At 39.9% G+C, this 17,910-nt stretch overlaps 2 protein-coding genes across 4 annotated transcripts in view; one reads left to right on the forward strand and one right to left on the reverse strand.

Moving 5' to 3' along the window:
• gatad2b (GATA zinc finger domain containing 2B) overlaps nucleotides 1-924 on the reverse strand; it is a 67,788-nt gene extending 66,864 nt beyond the window's left edge. Inside the window, exon 1 of the mRNA XM_022218795.2 lies at nucleotides 755-924. The gene's annotated coding sequence lies outside the window, so the exon portion shown is untranslated. The remainder of the gene's footprint in view (nucleotides 1-754) is intronic.
• Nucleotides 925-8,188: 7,264 nt separating this feature from the next.
• On the forward strand, nucleotides 8,189-17,240 carry LOC110972832 (gonadotropin-releasing hormone II receptor-like). Of its 3 annotated transcripts, none has more exons than XM_022223213.2 (4): nucleotides 8,198-8,517; nucleotides 9,843-10,365; nucleotides 12,482-12,683; nucleotides 14,003-17,240. In XM_022223213.2, the coding sequence occupies exons 2-4, from the start codon at nucleotides 9,844-9,846 to the stop codon at nucleotides 14,416-14,418; spliced, it is 1,140 nt and encodes a 379-aa protein (XP_022078905.1). In that variant the 5' UTR covers nucleotides 8,198-8,517; nucleotide 9,843; the 3' UTR covers nucleotides 14,419-17,240. The 3 variants fall into 3 exon arrangements, with proteins under 3 accessions (XP_051811734.1, XP_022078905.1, XP_022078913.1); XM_022223221.2 differs by having other exon boundaries at nucleotides 8,198-8,499; XM_051955774.1 differs by lacking the exon at nucleotides 12,482-12,683 and having other exon boundaries at nucleotides 8,189-10,365; nucleotides 14,003-14,167.
• Nucleotides 17,241-17,910: the final 670 nt, after the last annotated feature.

Consider the following 17,910-nt stretch of genomic DNA (forward strand, 5'->3'; position numbering starts at 1 on the left):
ACGTCATCTAGACATTCAGCTCTGCTAATCCGCCGTCAGGAGACCATCAGCCGCTCGGCCTGAAGAAAGCCTTCCCTCCTACAGTAAAATGCTGCTGCTGCTGTCAGGCGCCAGGCAGCCATTTAGGTGCATATGGAGCTCGTTGAGTCTCTACGTAAATGGCTGATGCATTTCGAATTTTTCTTCCTAATTGCTGAGGGCCATCAGCAGCCCGGCCTCTTCCTAGCGCCTTTTAATCTGCCACTTCACACAGTTGTGCTGCCATAAAAGCAGCGCATCTCATTTCTGTGCTCTTTAAATGAGCATTAACAAGTATTTGGAGGACCGGGGCTCTTTCTCCTGTCTCAGTTAACCCCTAGAGACTCTGGATCAAACAATGAAACGGATTGGAGGCATTCCGAACAACGTTTCCATTACAATGTAATCACACCGTCTGCATTAACACATCGGCTATTATCGAAACACAAACAGCCAGGTACGATTTACAGACATTCACGAATGTTTCCGCTGCAACTTCACACCTATAAATTGAAAATAACAGTCCGAGGCGGGGGTTTTGTCGCCAACATGTCAGACTGCATCAATAAATAGGAAAGCAAAGGCGCTCTATTGTCTGACAGCATATCAGCATATCCAACGGCAGGAAAACCACACAGCAGCTACCGAGCCGTGCTGCCGTCATATGAATCCCGCTGCTGCCCTTTCAAAAGACTCTCTGACCAGAGCCAGGCCCTGCGCACATCCTCGGACTCACCTGTGTCTCCTTCGCCTCAGTGTGTACCGTCTCCGGGTTCACGGTCCGGTCCTGATGCGCTGCAGCGGCTCCTCACCACCAGTCCCCGGCACCGGTAGGCAGCACTGAGCCGCTGATTGGGCCTCGGCAGACGCTCACCCCCTCGGTGCAGCCAGACAGACAGCTCATTGGTCAGACAGTCACTCCGTGAAGTCCAGACAGACAACTGAATGGCTGTTTATTGTCACAGCAGACCTAGACAGACAGCTGATTGGTTGTTCATTTCCGCGGCGAAGACAGCAAGAGATCTGATTGGTTGGTAGCAGTGTTGTTGTCTGAGTCTGGATGGAGAGCCATGTTAACTCTAATGGGGCTAAAGAAACAATGCGTTCGCTTCCATCCACGTTCGAGTTTTAAATGGTATTTAACGCACACAGCAGGCGGCTTCCATCCACTGAATTTACACAAACTTGGATGCTCCGGTTTGATCAGAAAACCCTGATTTCTTGTCATGCCGGGGTTCTGGAGGGGTTTGAGTGCACGCTTATGCATGACAAAGAGCCGAGGCAGGGAGCAGCCGGACTGAAGCAGCAGTGCGGTGGGTGATAATGAGGAAACGTCATTATCGTTCCAGAGCAGCCCTCTGTTGGCTGCTCTCTGTTGTGACAAAGAAAAGTCATCACCTGCAGCGTAATGCGCTCCAAATGTTCCAAGAATTCGCTGCTATTCTAGTGACTGATGGGCTGCAAGGACTGATCGATTGCATACAACTGCAACTTTTACTTTAGCTGGTATTTACAGCAAATAAATGCGCTATCTTACTTCAACAGAATTTGTTTCTGCAGGTTTGTGTGAACAATGCCACTGCAGAGTTAGGTCCATGTATCCTTCTCCTACTGTTAGATAGCTGTCACAGAGATCAGCTGGCCAGCTCCTGTGTTACCAAGTGTGCAAGTAAAAACAGAATATTTTGCTAAAAGTACCTGTCCAGGGTCACATCACGATTAGTAAAATACTGGCTGACCTACACTGTGTGTCAGAATATAGAAAGAATTATTATGCACATAACACTGCATGTATTTTCTGATTTAGCTTGGAATTCATTCTATATGTCAACTACAGGTGATCTTTTGCCGTCCACTGTCTTTGAACCACAGTGTCACAGGGCAGGACCTTGCTTTGTGGAGGCACAGAGGCTGCTAAGTGATAATAGGCCTACACATGTTAATACCTATAGTTGCAGGCTGCACACTGAATGAAGTTGATGCTCTCACAAGTTGTTCCCATTTGCTACCGTGGACACTGAGCCCTCTAGTGGCTTCACAGATTTGAGTTTAGTTCAAAGCATGAGTTACTGTTATTCATGTATTAAGTTATCCATCCATTCTCTATACACCACTTTTTCCTCACTAGGGTTGCAAGGGGTGCTGGAGCCTATCCCAGCTGACTCGGGCGAAGGCAGGGGACACCCTGGACAGGTCACCAGTCTGTCGCAGGGCTACATATTCAGACAAACAATCACACTCACATTCACACCTACAGGCAATTTAGAGTAATGAATTAACCTCAGCATATTTTTGGACTGTGGGAGGAAGCCAGAGTACCCGGAGAAAACCCACGCATGCACAGGGAGAACATGCAAACTCCATGCAGAAAGATCCCAGACCCACCCCGGGATTTGAACCGGGGATCTTCTTGCTGCAAGGCGAAAGTGCTAACCACTGTACAGCCCCTTGTATTAAGTTATATCACCTTTAAATTAGCAGCATGGAGGGATTATGGATCCTCTTTTTGAAGCCCCAAATTGCCAATTAAATAAATTTCTTAATATTAAGTCACCTACTTTCTGATAAAGCAATTTCAATTAGTGTGTTTTTGATTCACAAAAATAAAAACATAATTTGACATTTGAATTGTCTAGATATCTCCCAGTTGATATATGAAAAATGCATTTATTGTATTAAAAACAAACAGTAAAGTAATTCTTAAATAATATTATTGAAATTAAACGCACTGGTTTGTAGTCGTAAGTTAGTCTGACCACAAGATGTAGATCTTGGATGCAATTCTGTCATGTCTCCTCTGCTTCCTCTATCAGTGTGCTATCATCATTTGCGACAAGATCAACAACAACCTCTAAGCAATAGACTACATGCTGAAAATTGTCATTTTGGTTTGTTCAATTAGCCAGCCCAGCTTGGTTCTCGTGGTGAATTAGTCATTTTAATTACTGCTTGAATGAGTGCTAGCCTCCTTGCATGCACACGTTCCACCAAAATCCTGTGACTAAAACTACATTGCAGGGTCACCATCAGTGCACTGGGGCTCAGCGCTGCCCAAGATGACTGTGATTGGTTTAAAGACACACAAACAAGCCAGCGCCTTTTCCACTATAGCAGAATGATAATCAGGTGCAAAAAGACCATTCTACAGTACTGGCATAGCATGACATTTGTCATTCACGTGACATTATACAACAGCTGATGTACAATACATAATCCACATACATAGTACATATACATATACATAATACTAATACATAGTCCAAATGATTAACAATCGAACATGTAAAAATTCAACCCTAAATCACCTCACACAACTCAAAGTACCGTTGCTTGTGGATATCCATTAATGTAGCAGTTCGGTTCAGACTTGTGCCGCGTTTAAGTGACATGGTGATGCAAACTCCACACACTGACAAAAGAGAGATCTGATCAGTTGCATCTTTGGAAACATGACCAGAGTGAGCATTCAGACATGAAGACAAAGTTCAATTGCTGTCAGATGAAATGAAATGGAGTGTATGTCTGAAAAGGGCTTTGGAGTCAGTAGGTTAAATGCTTGGGAGAGCTGCCCACTTTTTAGCTACTTCCAATAACAAGCAGCAGTAAATGTACTCATACACCTCATTGAAACAATGTCTGTCCTTCATGAGAAGTGTTGAAATTAAAATCTTTGGTCATTCATTCCTGCAAACCTTTGGTTTGTCACATAATAAAACAGAAATGTTGAGAAAACAACATAATGTGTCCTACAAAGAACCTCCAAAATGGAAAAACTATTAATGCCCTTTAGATATTATGTTGAATATATGGATCATAGTGATACTTTAAGTAAACTTGACTGTACCATCATTAGATGAGAAGAAAACACTGAGATGTTTGGATGCAGCCTGTTATGAACTTGATTCAACTGAACATCGGTGGATAGAACAGAAACTCACTGTTTACTCAAGAACAGTGGACCAAACAACCAGCTGGGAGCTGTGAAAATCTCAATAAGAGATTCAAAATTCACTTCAAGGCAGTGACTGCTTGTAAAGGTTCTGTTTTGTTATTTAAAGATAATATGTTACATCAAGGGCTGCTCAGTGGCGTAGTGATTAGCACTTCCGCCTTGCAGCAAGAAGATCCCTGGTTCGAATCCCGGTCTGGGCCTGGGATCTTTCTGCATGGAGTTTGCATGTTCTCCCTGAGCATGCGTGGGTTTTCTCCGGGCACTCCGGCTTCCTCCCACAGTCCAAAAACATGCTTAGGTTCATTGAGTACTCTAAATTGTCCGTAGGTGTGAATGCGAGTGTGATTGTTCGTCTGTGTATGTGGCCCTGTGACAGACTGGCGACCTGTCCTGGGTGTCCCCTGCCTTCGCCCGAGTCAGCTGGGATAGGCTCCAGCACCCCCTGCGACCCTAATGAGGATGAAGCGGTGTATAGAGGATGGATGGATGGATGTTACATCAAAAATGAAAAGCAAGCTATATCTGGAAAAGAGAATAGTGGATGTCAATTATTTTAGTCATGTAAAGTTTATTTCAGAGAAAATTGTTTGTTTTGTCCTTATTCAGATGCAAGAATACAAATAATTCTGGTCTTGATGTGTGTGAAGCATAGGTGTGAATCATGATTGGAAAACATGAATGAAGATGACTTAAAACACAAATTAAATCCACACACTGACAATGCTTCGTCAGTCTGTGGAGTTTGCATGGCTGAAAAAAATGGACAGTGCAGGGGAAAGAGATGGAGACAAACAAAAGTTGTGGTGAGAGGGAGTGCAATTAAAGAAAAAAAATCTTGGAGGACACTGCAGCTACATGCCATTAGTTCACAGATGTGTCAACACATCTGAGTGTTGTACACATGTTACATGTTAACAGGACTGCTCTCAGCATGTCCATAAATGACATCACTAGAGCAAGTGGGATGCATATGTGGAAATAATCAAATAAAGTGCTGTGCACTTTTTTCTGTCATGTGGAAGTATCTCCAGTGACTGAGAGCTACCACATCACCATGATGATCAGTACAAATCCACTGAGCGTTCAGAGGAAATACCAGATGCAAAAAACTGACACAACACTCTAAAAACTCAATACTCTGTAACTCATAGTTTCTTCTCTACCTTCTCTGAAACCACAACCAGGTCCTTTTCAGGTTTTTTTTTCTGGCATTAACTAGCATTCATTGAATCATTTTCATAACTGCCAATAACGTTGTGCACATGGAAGGTGTCTAAAGTCTGTTGATAACTGTAGCAGTAGCACTTAACACAGAGACACTAATGAACATATTGATTTCGAATATAATCAAGAGACCAGCCGCTTGCAATGCTTGCAGTATCTTGTAACCCTCTCGCCTGGAGGGCCTGCAACTCTAGACATAATCGGGTGCAGTTTATGGAGAGACAGAGGGTCAGCCTGTGAAAGCACAGGAGAGACCTTACAGGCTTTTGGTTAATGTTGGCAATAGATCAGCTATGCTTCACACTGCACTGAAGTAAGACTTCAAGTTTTTAAGAGTAGACAGAGTGAGTAAGGATTGGAAGGTCAAACAGAGGGTCTCTTGCACATCCTGATATCCTTCACAAGTGATAAAATCTAACATCCTGATATAAAATGATGACTTCCAGTGACAGTTACTATTTTACCAGCATTTACACAAACAACAACCAAACATTAGGTGTTATTTATTAAAGCCCCTTTCCATTCATTGGTAAACCCTTTCAAACTTATCTCTTGTTAATATTTATTTACTTTACTTCAAAATATTTTCTTTCTTCTTTTAAGTGGCTTCCATGAAACTTTACCCTGTTGCCTCCATTTGAACGTGGGGATCTTTGACATCCTTGCCTCTCTATTCACTGACCCCTCTACACTTGCTGCTACTGGAACACACTGGCTCACCTACAGCTCCATTCAAAGAATATAAAACTACTCTACACTACACAATGGCAAGTTACAGTCACATACTGCCTATGGTTGCAATATTGGAGTAATGCAGACATGGTTGCATCATTTCAGCTGGAAACCTTTTTCTTTTGCAGAATAATAATACAGAAAACTCCACCCTACAGTGTAGTGATAGGTCCCTATATGCAATAAGAACTACCTTCGTTCTGATACAGTCATACAGTTGAGATATATGTTAGTTATAGCACCTCCTGGTGGTCATTCTTGATTATTTTTTCAGTTGATCATCTGTTCATGTCCTGTGACTTGATTCAATAAGTATTCTACCTCTAAGAGAGGTAGAATGTTGTCTTATATTTATTATATTTCATGTTATTTTATTCAACATTGAAAGAAACATTGGGACTTGTGCAATAGCTCCTTAACTGTCTTGGGCATTTTAATATACAGCTACCTCTTTATATTGGTTTTATATATTTTGTATGTCTTTAAATAAACAACTGTAATGCACCAAGCAGAAGTGGTGCCCAAACATTCAAAAACATCTTTAGAGAGCTATACAAACTTGATAACAAGCTGGAAAAAAATTACAATCCAGTAGAGTAGGGGTATTTAACTAAAATTCAAAGAGGTCCAGTCAGAGAAAATGCACTAAAGCAAAGGTCCAGAACATCATAATGTCTAATTTGAATTAGTGTGATATATGCTGATGTAACCTAGTGGTTTTATTAGCATCTGCATGTAATCAATAACTGACCGTCAAATCAAATAAATTCAGTATTTTTCAATAACAATTGTTCAACATTTATTAATAAATAATGTTTGATATAAATGTACATCTTAATATAAATTGCAGAACTTCAAGAAAAAAAATGACTGAACAACCTGAATCAACTTATATACAGCTTTAACAATACCTAAATCTAAAAAATTTTAACAATTGAACCCTTTTTTCCCTGTCTTACAGTATATCACTCCCCTTATATCCCCTGATCCATGGGAGAACTGAGCTGCAGCTTGTCCTGCCAGTATTTTGAATCGTGGTTCTAACAGTGTCAGGGCCATTCTCAAACACTTTTGGAGATCATTGTTGAGTCTGGAATGGTATTTAGTTTGATTATGTTTCTAGTTGAGAAAGCTGCCTTGCAGCTGTTTGTTGAGCCAAACATAGTCAGCTTGTGAAGGGCTACTTTCTTCTCAGTGTTGATTTATTTATTTTTCTTTTTTGACTATCCTCCTCTTGTCTGTCCCTCACCTCTCAACTGTTTACTGACCCGAGCTGCGATGTTTAGCACAGGTAATGCAGAGACTTCATTGGCTGAGTAGCGTTACATGGGATGACTGAACTCACGCGTAATTGGTCTGTGTGTTTCCTGAGCTGATAAATCAATGCTGTAAATGCCCCCAGTAGACACCGGCCCACCGGGACAGTGCCCGGTATGCCAGACACACATACATACATACATACATACATTACTTACTTTATTGTATTATTGTACATAATTCTGCAACTGCCAAAAACTATAATGGTTTTTCATTAAATTTCAACATTTAACAGATTTTAGTCAGAAACACAGAGCCTGGGGCTACACAGTGGCTCGGCAGTCACTGTTGCCTTTCAGTTAGAAGATCCCTGGTTTGTGTCCTGGTCTGAACCTGTGACCTTTCTGCATGGAGTTTATATGTTCTGCCTTGGGTACTCTGACTTCCTCCCACAGTCCAAAAACATGCTGAGGTTAATTGTTGATTCTAAACTGTCTGTGGATGTGAATGTGAGTGTTCTTGCTTGTCTCTGTATGTAGCCCTGTGATAGACTGGTGACCTTTCCAGGGTGTCCCCTGTCTTCACCCTATGTCAGCTGGGATAGACTCCAGCCCCCCATGACCTTAATGAGGATGAAGCAGTATATAGATGATGGATGGATGGATGGATGGATGGATGTAACACAGTCGGTTTTGAGGATAAATGCCATCAGGTTATTCAGTCTATACATAATATTACACCTTCACCCAGAGATGTAGGTTAATCCTCCTGAATCAGGCTAGGGTTTATCAGTGGAAACTCTGCATAAATTGGAAGGATACAATGCAGCTATTAGGCTTCTTTATTTCAGTTTTTATATAAATGGGTTGGCTGAGCATGCAGCTATTATACACTGTCAAATCAAACGATATCAAAGACCGTGTTAAAAGCAGGACATAATAGTAGACAGTATGAATAACCCAGCCCCCTAAACCATGTTAGAATGAGGTGTGTTGTCCTCACAGAGCTGATGTTCGATTCAGATCCTCAGCCCTCGGCTCTGCACAGAGATCCTGTAGATGGAGAGAAAACCTCCCAGTATGTGTGTCTGCACGTCAGCCGCCTTGATGAGCCAATGGGCTGCTGCTGCTGCTGAGTGTGCTGCAGCTGAACAATGGATCACAGCGTTCTGTCTGAACAGCAGCAAAGGTGCAGAGAAGCGGTCGAGGACAGAAACCCTGCGGACACTGAAGCTTCAGGACTGGACAGCTCTGGAACCTGGTCCATTCAGCAGCAGTACTGAGGAGATTCTATTCCAGGCAACACTGCTGCTGCTTGTGTGTTTGTAGTTGAAAGTAGGCTATTACAATGTGCTAATAGATGGGTTTGGCGTGTTTAAGCCAGCATCAGCATGTGCTTGTCACAATGTGTATCCTTATATGGAAGGGATAGGCTGTATGGAGCTGAGAATTTGGTAAAAACAAGAAGAAAATGTTTTTGTTTTTAAGGAGGCCATAGCAAGCTCTTGTTTTTTCTTCGCATGAATAAAAACGTCTGTCTGCTGAAGCAGCACATGGAGCTGCAGGGATCCGGCTGCACAGTGTGTTGGCTCATACAGGCTGCGTAAACCTGACATTACTGCTAATCCTGTTTCAGAGCATGCTGCTGTAGTTTTATGACTTGGTCTGTAACCGTACCTGGAAGGTATAACTCAGTGTATTACACTCGCTACATAATCTGTTGCTTTTTGGAAAATGCAGTAAAAACCTGTCCTTCTGGAGTAAACTGGAGGGAAGCTGGTTAAAATAATGTACTGACTCGGTATAGCTTCACCTCAAGGTTTGTGTAAAGGTCGTTTAATAATAGCTTGTTTTGCCTATACATATCTCTCATAAATATTGGTATGTAGTGATACTTTGTCAGTTGACTAATTGTCAGTCATCAGTTACATTAAAGTTTGATGCCTAATGCAAATTTACTGCCCAGATGGACAAAAGTCCCATTAGTTTAGACCTAGTGATGGTGTAACAGTGGTTTTCTTGTGTATGTGAGCACAGGGGATGTGTATAAACATGGAATATTCATTTGAGTTTGAAGAGATTATATATGCTGGGCTTTATGTTTTCCTAATATCAGTTTATTCATCTATTCCTATTCATCTGTACTTATTTTTCTTAATATTTAAATTGGCGTCTTGAGAGCAGAACTTCAGACTCTGCAGTTCTTTTTAGTCTCGGGTAGCATTTTTATGAATGAAAAGCATGTGTAAAAAGTACCAGCTGTTATTATTTCATTACATTAAGTGATGGACTAGGTTTCAATATGACTAGAAAATCAACAAAAAAAACACAATCTTATATGGGAAGTCTAATCAACATTTACATCACTGTGTGAGCATAAAATGTTGATAACAAAACTTGCAATTCTAGGATGTCATTTTCACTACTGGTGAGCAAACTACGGTTGTTTTTCTCACTCTGTTGAACTTTTCTGGAAGCCTGGTTAGTTCCACTAAGATTTGCGGGAATTTTTGTGACAAAAGGTCGCTTCCAATAGTAAGATCGCTGGTCCAACGCTAAACCTAACCTGCCTTTCAAACCAAAGCATTTGAAGAGGCTATTTAAATGATTATGATGCTCTTTTTGTTGTGAACCTCTAATATTTTCTCCCTGTGTCACAGGATGACAGGAAACCTGTCCCTGGGGGCTTCCACACCTGCACAGAATGGCTCTGTCTCAGTCCGCACTGCTTCACCCTCTCCTCCACTCTGGGAGGCTCCATCCTTCACTGTGGCGGCCAAGTGTCGTGTAGCAGCTATCCTGGTGCTGTTTGTGTTTGCCGCTGTCAGTAATTTGTCAGTCTTGATCAGTGTTTGCTGGGGGAGAGGTTATCGCTTGGCAAAACACCTGCGCCCACTCATTGTCAGCTTGTCATCAGCGGATCTACTGATGACTTTTGTGGTGATGCCACTCGACGCCATCTGGAACATCACAGTGCAGTGGTATGCTGGAGATATCATGTGTAAGTTGCTGTGTTTCCTCAAGCTCTTTGCCATGCACTCAGCAGCGTTCATACTGGTGGTGGTGAGTCTGGACCGCTACTGGGCCATCCTTCATCCTCTGGACTCTCTTGATGCTGGGCTCAGGAACAGACGCATGCTGCTGGTGGCCTGGACTCTGAGTCTGCTGCTGGCATCTCCACAGGTACAGTAACTTCTAGGTTACTCAGTGGGTTCTACTGGCTGGTGCTGAGTCTAGTGCTCAACACTGTATCGGACTTGTAGTTCCACGAACATTGCTAGATTTGAGAAGACTTTTTGTGGACTCTCAGGTAGTACATCATCTGTTATTTGTGTGGATGCGCAATTATTTTATGCAACTTTGTTATGTGTATGACTAACCCGTATGGCTTGTGCATGTAGGGGCACAAACAAAACAAAAGCAATATAGTTAAGTCCAGCGACCGTTAATAATACAGCACATTTAAAAAAAACAGACATCAGCCAAAATGCTCTCCAACTGAGAAACAAGGTTGATGTTTCAGATTTACCTTTTATAAATATTAAGGTGATGACGCTAAAAATAAAACATCAAGAAATGCAATGAATCTAACTGTTTCATAGAAGCAGCACTTAGTGTCAGTGGAGATTAAGACTTCCAATGTAATAAAGAAACTTCCAGCAGAAGTAGGCTGAGTGAGAGTGGCTGTCCTCCTGTACCAATTTGTGGTGAGGGTAAAGAGGAGAGAGAAAAGGACAGTGGCAGACAACATACAAGAGAACAACAAACACTGGGCAGGCTGGTGGAGTCATATTGACGTAACAACATGCCAGTTTGTCATGTTTTAAGTTTGTTTTTATAAGATAAATTGGCTTTGTGACATTTCTTGTACAAGTTCAATACTTTACTATTTGCTGAATAAGAAAACATGCCATAATGACATGACAGAGTCTATTATATTGTGAATGCTTTCTCATTACAGGAAGTATTTCTTTTGGTCATGGTGGCTACATTATGTGTCTTTGTTTTTATCACGGGCAACCTCTAGGTAAACTAAATGTTTCAGTATGGCTCTATCAATCAAATGTATTTATTTATCGTGGATCAAATTTTAAAAATAAATAAATAAAGTAAATTAGGTAAATATTAACATAATTGAGCAATGAAATAAATCTAAATATAGCCAGCTCTGTAAGTTTTTTGACATTGATGCATACCGTAATCAGAATTTTGCTTCTGTACACCACAATAGGTTTGAAATAAAGCAGTCAGGATGTAATTGAAGTGCAGACCTGCAGCTTTAATTAAACATTTACTAAACATTTAAGAATGAAAAACATTATTTACATAGATCCTTAATTTTCACAAGCTGAAAAGTAATGAAACTACAAGCTAACATAAATGTTCAGATTTTTTAATAGTTGGATGCAAATTCTTTGTAGCCAAAGCCTGTCAAATGCTGAGGTTCCTCACTTCAGCGGCATTGCCAGGCCTTAACCGCAGTCGCCTCTGGCTGCTGCTTGCTTGTGTGTCTTCCTGCCCTCCTTCAGTAAATCAGAAACAGCTCTGATAGGTTGAGGTTGAGTTAATGATTTGGCTGTTGAATTTCTTCAGCCTTAAGAAGCTCTGTTGCCATCATCACTGCCTGACCAATCCTGTCAGGTTTTTAAATACTCATTGACCCAACTGTAGGTCAGTCCACATTTGATTAAATCAATCTGTAATTCAGTTTAGAAAACTGAATGAAGTGGAATCACTGGTGTGTTTTCACCAGCAATGGAAGAAGAATAAGATACATCAGGCTTCGAACATGCACGCATTGCTTACTACTACAATACATGTATTATTGGTTTGGATCTGCACATGCGGTTTGTTGACAATAAAACAAACATGCACTGTAAGCTCATACGTGTCGTTTAGTAGCAGTTATGTGCAGTAGCTTAGCTCAAATGTAGCCACTGTTGTAAATTCATAAGTCAATTAGACAGTCACTAACACCCCTTGCGGTCTCATTTCAACATCTTGCTGAGTTAACAAACAACTCGCTTTAGCTCCACACTCTGGTTTTAGAACAGCCAGAAAGAAGTCATTTTCCAAATGCTATGTTTTTGACATAACATTGGACAATCACGTTTATATTTAAATGGCTTTAATGCACAAACATGGAGTTAAAGAAAGCCGTACATTGTGTGGCTCCTCATGTAGTTTGTTTGATATAAACAAATCCAGAAGTTTGTTTCATAAGAACAAATGTCACCTGTGCTTTTCTGTGACTGCATGAAATCCATTGCTCATCTCTTTACAATCTCTTCACCCTCAGCTATTCATCTTTCGGGCAGTTAAAGCAGATGGAGTGGATTTCACTCAGTGTGTGACTCATGGAAGCTTCCAGCATCACTGGCAGGAGACAGCATACAACATGTTTCACTTTGTGACTCTGTATGTCTTCCCCTTGCTTGTCATGACTTTCTGCTACACCCGCATCCTCACCAAGATTAATGCGAAGACGCACAAGAGCAAAGGTGTGTGAGTCTCACAAGTTCAGAAGGAGTCAGGAATCCTTTTTACTTTGATTATCCAACACTGTGCACAGCAGCTTTATTTAGGATGCTTCCAGTTGAAAAATAAAATAGCATTACTTTATTCATCCAAACCATTGCACTTACCAACTTAACAGCTATCTGGGACTGAGGTGACATTGCTAAAAAAAAAAACATTAAGTAGTAAGTCAAGAAACACGAGCAGTGAGGTAATTTTTATGGTTTGAAGGAAATTTCCAGGATAGCTCAACATGTTTAGTGTAGAAAAAGAAGATGAACATTAACATTATGACTCTCTCCTGTAAACATCCATCACAGTGTACAGACCCACTTCCTGCTTCAAGTCTATTTTCTAATGCAGATGCAGTTTTCCGGTGCGATCAGCAGTTATTATTGACATTTTGTGGTCACTGTCTATTGATGAGGAGGACCTAAATACAAAGACACAGACACATAGGGTATATTGAGGTTTTTCATTTAACAGTTGACTTTCTTTCAATTCTGTGTCCTCTTCTTTTGTGTAGTGAAGACTGAAGGCCTGGTCAAGTAACATAAAGCTGCAGAAAGCATCCCTCTTGTAGTACGAGGAACTTTAAGACGATGTGACCGCTCACAGGACAAGTTGGTGAACTGCTGTAGCTGATGAGAGATCTCACTAAACGTAGTCAGTCACAATAGCTATCTAAGGTTGCAGACTCTGTTTTGAACTTCGCAGCTCCATGTTTATGGTCAGCACCTTAGAGGTGGATTTCTATTGACCAGCTGTGAAAATCATGTGTCACCGAAAGTTGACCATAAACTTTTAGGACACTAGCTGATTTACTTATCCCATACTAATTTTAATTTAATAAAATATACTTATTTGACCACACTGTACAGACAGGGCAGAGGCTATGAAGGAGAGGTCTGTAGATTTTAAACAGTTGTGTAAAATATGCATCAGCTTATTGACACTTCAACCAACACTGCATGCCTTAGCAAGCTATTAAACATGTTTCTTGCATATTATCATGCCCAGAGAGTACAGGTTAAGTGTTTTATTTTTGAAACAATGGCAAATATTTCCTTAAAACAATGTAAGTATTAGCAGGTGATATTTGCCATTGACACTGTGGCAGTCAGCAGTGAATATGTCCCAAACCTCCAAAACCCTGAAAGAGTTCATTCCCATCTCAACGCAAGGCTGATAGAGATTACCTGTTCGCTTAAATGTATGGAATTCATGCTGACTTTTGATATGAGGGCATAACTGATGCTAGTATCTAATATCTGAGTGTGTTTTCCATGTTTTGCTTCTGCAGATGGTGAACAGTATCTGCGACGCAGTGGAGCAGACATGATACCCAAAGCCCGGATGAAGACGCTCAAGATGACCATTGTGATTGTGAGCTCCTTTGTCATCTGTTGGACACCCTACTACTTACTGGGGATCTGGTACTGGTTCCAGCCAGACATTATCCAGCACACACCTGAGTATGTGCACCATATACTGTTTGTCTTTGGCAACCTGAACACATGCTGTGATCCGGTCATCTACGGCTTCTACACACTGTCTTTTCGAGCCGACCTTGCCGATGTGGTGAACTGCTGCTGCAGTCATCGATCCAACAACGAGTCGCCTCGTTCTGTGGATCGCCTGCATGGTAGAAGTGCTAGGGCAGATGGAGAAATGGAGTCTGAACAAAGCTCAAACCACCACAGTGGGAATCCTCCTTAGACAGTAGTGATCTGACTCTTAGGGATTGAGAATGAGGATCTAAACATCAGTACACATTCCTTACATTTATTGCACTCTGAGTTACTGTCTACCTTGCATGCTTTATAAAGCAGAGTTTAAATATGTTACTTTGACATGGACACTATGTAGTCTATTGCTGGATATTAAACTTTGTTCTTTTAAAGCTAGACCGGGCATGTGCTGACATCAGCTCTGACATAACAGACATGTAAATGGATATCAGTCTCTATTTCTTCTTCTTTACTAACTAGATAATTGGTGTTGTCTTGTCCAAGAAAAAAATCTGTTAAGGGTATTTTTGGGCACACCGTAAAATATCACCCTGAAACAGAATCAGGTTGCTGTTTTCCCAACTTGGTGTAAGTATAAATTTAATAATAAAGCTAAAATATCTGATCTGTATCTTCAGATCACTGTGGAGCTTCTAAAAACCAGTTGTTCTAACTTTTGATCTTTTGACCTTAAATACATGAACTGTTGTAATTTCACTAAACTCACTAAACTAAACCTGCAAAGAAACAAAAGTTATTGTACTAGTAGAATTCCCAGCAAATGTTGCTGGTAAGTTAAAACTGATTAGCACTGAATTGTGTCCTTTACACTTATTACTTTCCATATCATTGGAAGTCAAACTTACATGTTGTTTTTCTGCTGACTTCTGCTGATATAAACTAGCTTCACAATCAGCAGCTATGTACAGATGTACTTTCAATTATGAAACTATTTTTTGGTTTGTTTAATCTGTGATCCTAAGAGATCCATGATACACATTCTGACATATTACAGAGGCAGTTGGAGCCGTGATATGCCGATGTAGGCAAATGAGTTGTCTGGATTGTTTTTTTTTTTTTAAATTTTGGATATGTAGCTGGACTTAATCTAAAAAGCCCCCCCAAAATAAAGAGAAATCACAGAAAAAAGCAGAAAAAGTATTGAATGTTTAAACGGATTATACAGAATGAGATGGGGAAAAAATGGTTTCAATGAAATCTGGAGTTATAGTGATAAAAAAGAACAATATAACTGCTACATTCTTAAGCACAACATAGGTGGTTTTATTTGCTTTTTGAAAATTCTCAGCTACATTTTTCTGTATATCAATCACAATACAATCTTGGGCAAAAGAAAACTTTTAAACAGTAACATGCAACTGCAACTTATATTATTATTCATTTGTAACGATATATTGAACGTGGCTATGCTTAAAATTAGTAATAATTTAAAGAAGTTATCAAGCTGAATGTTAATAGGTCTTTCCAAGGTATCATTAAAAGTCTACTGGACAATATTTCATGACAGCAGTGACAGAGTTTATTTTTGCTTTAGGCTATAGGTTGATTACTAGCTAGACTTTGTTGTGTTTCTTGTCTGGTATTGTGCAGCCTAGTACTCAGGTCTATCTGAATCTGTTGAAACATGTGAGGTGCTTTCCACAGCACTCAGGATTTTAGACTTGGTCATCTCATCTGACTATTGTTGTCTCATTTAATGACAAAGGGAAGGTAGCTTGTGTAATGGGTTCTATGTATAACACTCATCATGCTTTCAGTGATGACAGTCTGGTCTAACCCAGATATAGTATAAGCTAATTTTAAAGCAAAGGGATGTATGATGTATGAAAGAAATGTATTTCTATATGTCTACGTTGTATATACAGTATATATTACATGACTGTAAATTAGTGAATATTATGGTGTAGCTGGATGCTGGAACTGTGGACTTAAAACATTCTCATAACCAATAAGTCAAACAAGCAGTAAGTGAAAAAGTGCATCAACTAAATATTTATCAAAATAAACATTTTTCCAGCCGTGCCACTTACCTCTGACTTTAGGAGTCAAAACCGATGTGAATCATTGACAAAAGTATTTTACAAGTACATTACTTGGACAACGCCTCAGTCTATTCTACTGACTGGACTAATCTCATGAAAGCTAAAACAAATATACAGAAGGCAGAGAAACATAAAATCAGTTAAATCTCTTTATTTGGTTTTAGGCATGTTGAAATATGACGAAGAAGAGGAAACGGCTGAGTGCGGTCCACACGGACATTCAGATGAAACAGTCTGTACTCACACAGAGACCAAGCTGTTAAAGAGGAGGTTTGAAAATGTTGCCATCCCAGTTAGCAGAAACTTTTACTTTTTCTCAGAAACATTCCTCAGTTTAAACTAAGGAAACTAAATATATTAACTGCATTCCCCTAAATTTAAAAAGTAAAATTTTACATCAAATTTTTGTGCTCAAAAGGTGTTTTTGCTCTGAGTCTATAACAGTGTACACTGAATTTTACTCTGTAATTTTGTGCTGGACTTTTACAGTTTCTATAGCAAATAGCCAATGCTGTACATTGACAACACAACAGGAGCCATCAGGCCGAAATAAATAAATAAATAACATTGAAGAGTTGGATCAAATAAATCAACAAATGCATATTTTCTCCTCCTGGTGGTATCTACACCTTCTGGGCAAATTAGCCAAAAGTAGGAAGTAAATCTACACAGCTGGGTTTTTAAAAAAATACTGCTGAATAAGGGAAACTAGTTTTGGTGAACATAGTGACCACTCTGGCTACAAGCTGTAATTACAAAAAATACAGCAAGCCGTCATAACAGGAGTAAAAACAGAAATCATACAGGCACAATAATAAAACTGGGCATTGTAATGAGCTGTTAAATAAAACACAAACTAGTTTTTATTTGTATTTTTCTGTGATCTGTGTGAACTGGCACCATTAAATTTGTCTTTGTGCAAATGTTCTACACTGTTACATGAAATAAATGCACTACTGTATGTAAACTTGTGAAAGTCACAGCTTGGTCTCTGTTTCCAGTCACAACTTCCCCACACTCAGCCGCTCATGTCCAGATCTTTGGATCTCAACCAAAGACCAAGAACAAGACCTCCATCACAGCAAGTTAAAGCTGGCAGTGTGCTGCAGTTGGCTTACAACACTTAGGGTACGGTGAGCACTTAGAAATATTAAAGCATTTTAGTCATTGGTACTAGCAGCCAGTTTCTACTTTTCTACAATTTTTTTTCTTTTTGTCGTATTTGTTCTCTAGAACCGGGTTCTGCAAGGTAGAATGTGAGTTTGGCTTCAAAAATTCGCTATATCTGGAAAACTCGAGGAGCATCAAAAAATAATTCTAAGAAATATTTTCATATCATTCATAGACCTGTCAAGCAAAGAAAACATTTGTTCAATCAAATCTAATAATAATAATAACATCAACGTTTGAAAGTAATCATGAATTTTGGCAACATTACCTGTTTACGGAAAGAAGATCAAAAGACTCAAACAAAAAGAAGCAGAGAAATGAACCATTCCAAGCAGAAGCAGCAAATGCTTTCCATTTCAAAAACTAATTTAACCACTACACACTTCACATTACAAAAACACACTCAACTTGAGGTCTTCTATATCAAATTCACTTTTTGGTATCACATAGGTTCAAAAGCTTTCAGT

The sequence above is a fragment of the Acanthochromis polyacanthus genome, chromosome 11, assembly GCF_021347895.1.
Source record: "Acanthochromis polyacanthus isolate Apoly-LR-REF ecotype Palm Island chromosome 11, KAUST_Apoly_ChrSc, whole genome shotgun sequence".
In the NCBI taxonomy this organism is placed as follows: domain Eukaryota; kingdom Metazoa; phylum Chordata; class Actinopteri; family Pomacentridae; genus Acanthochromis; species Acanthochromis polyacanthus.

Excerpts from the sequence above, each read along its gene's own strand:
- LOC110972832 (XM_022223213.2), top strand. The coding sequence starts at position 9,844 with ATGACAGGAAACCTGTCCCTGGGGGCTTCCACACCTGCACAGAATGGC. Across the intron at positions 10,366-12,481 it reads TGCTGCTGGCATCTCCACAG|CTATTCATCTTTCGGGCAGT; the intron begins GTACAGTAACTT and ends CTTCACCCTCAG. Across the intron at positions 12,684-14,002 it reads GAAGACGCACAAGAGCAAAG|ATGGTGAACAGTATCTGCGA; the intron begins GTGTGTGAGTCT and ends TTGCTTCTGCAG.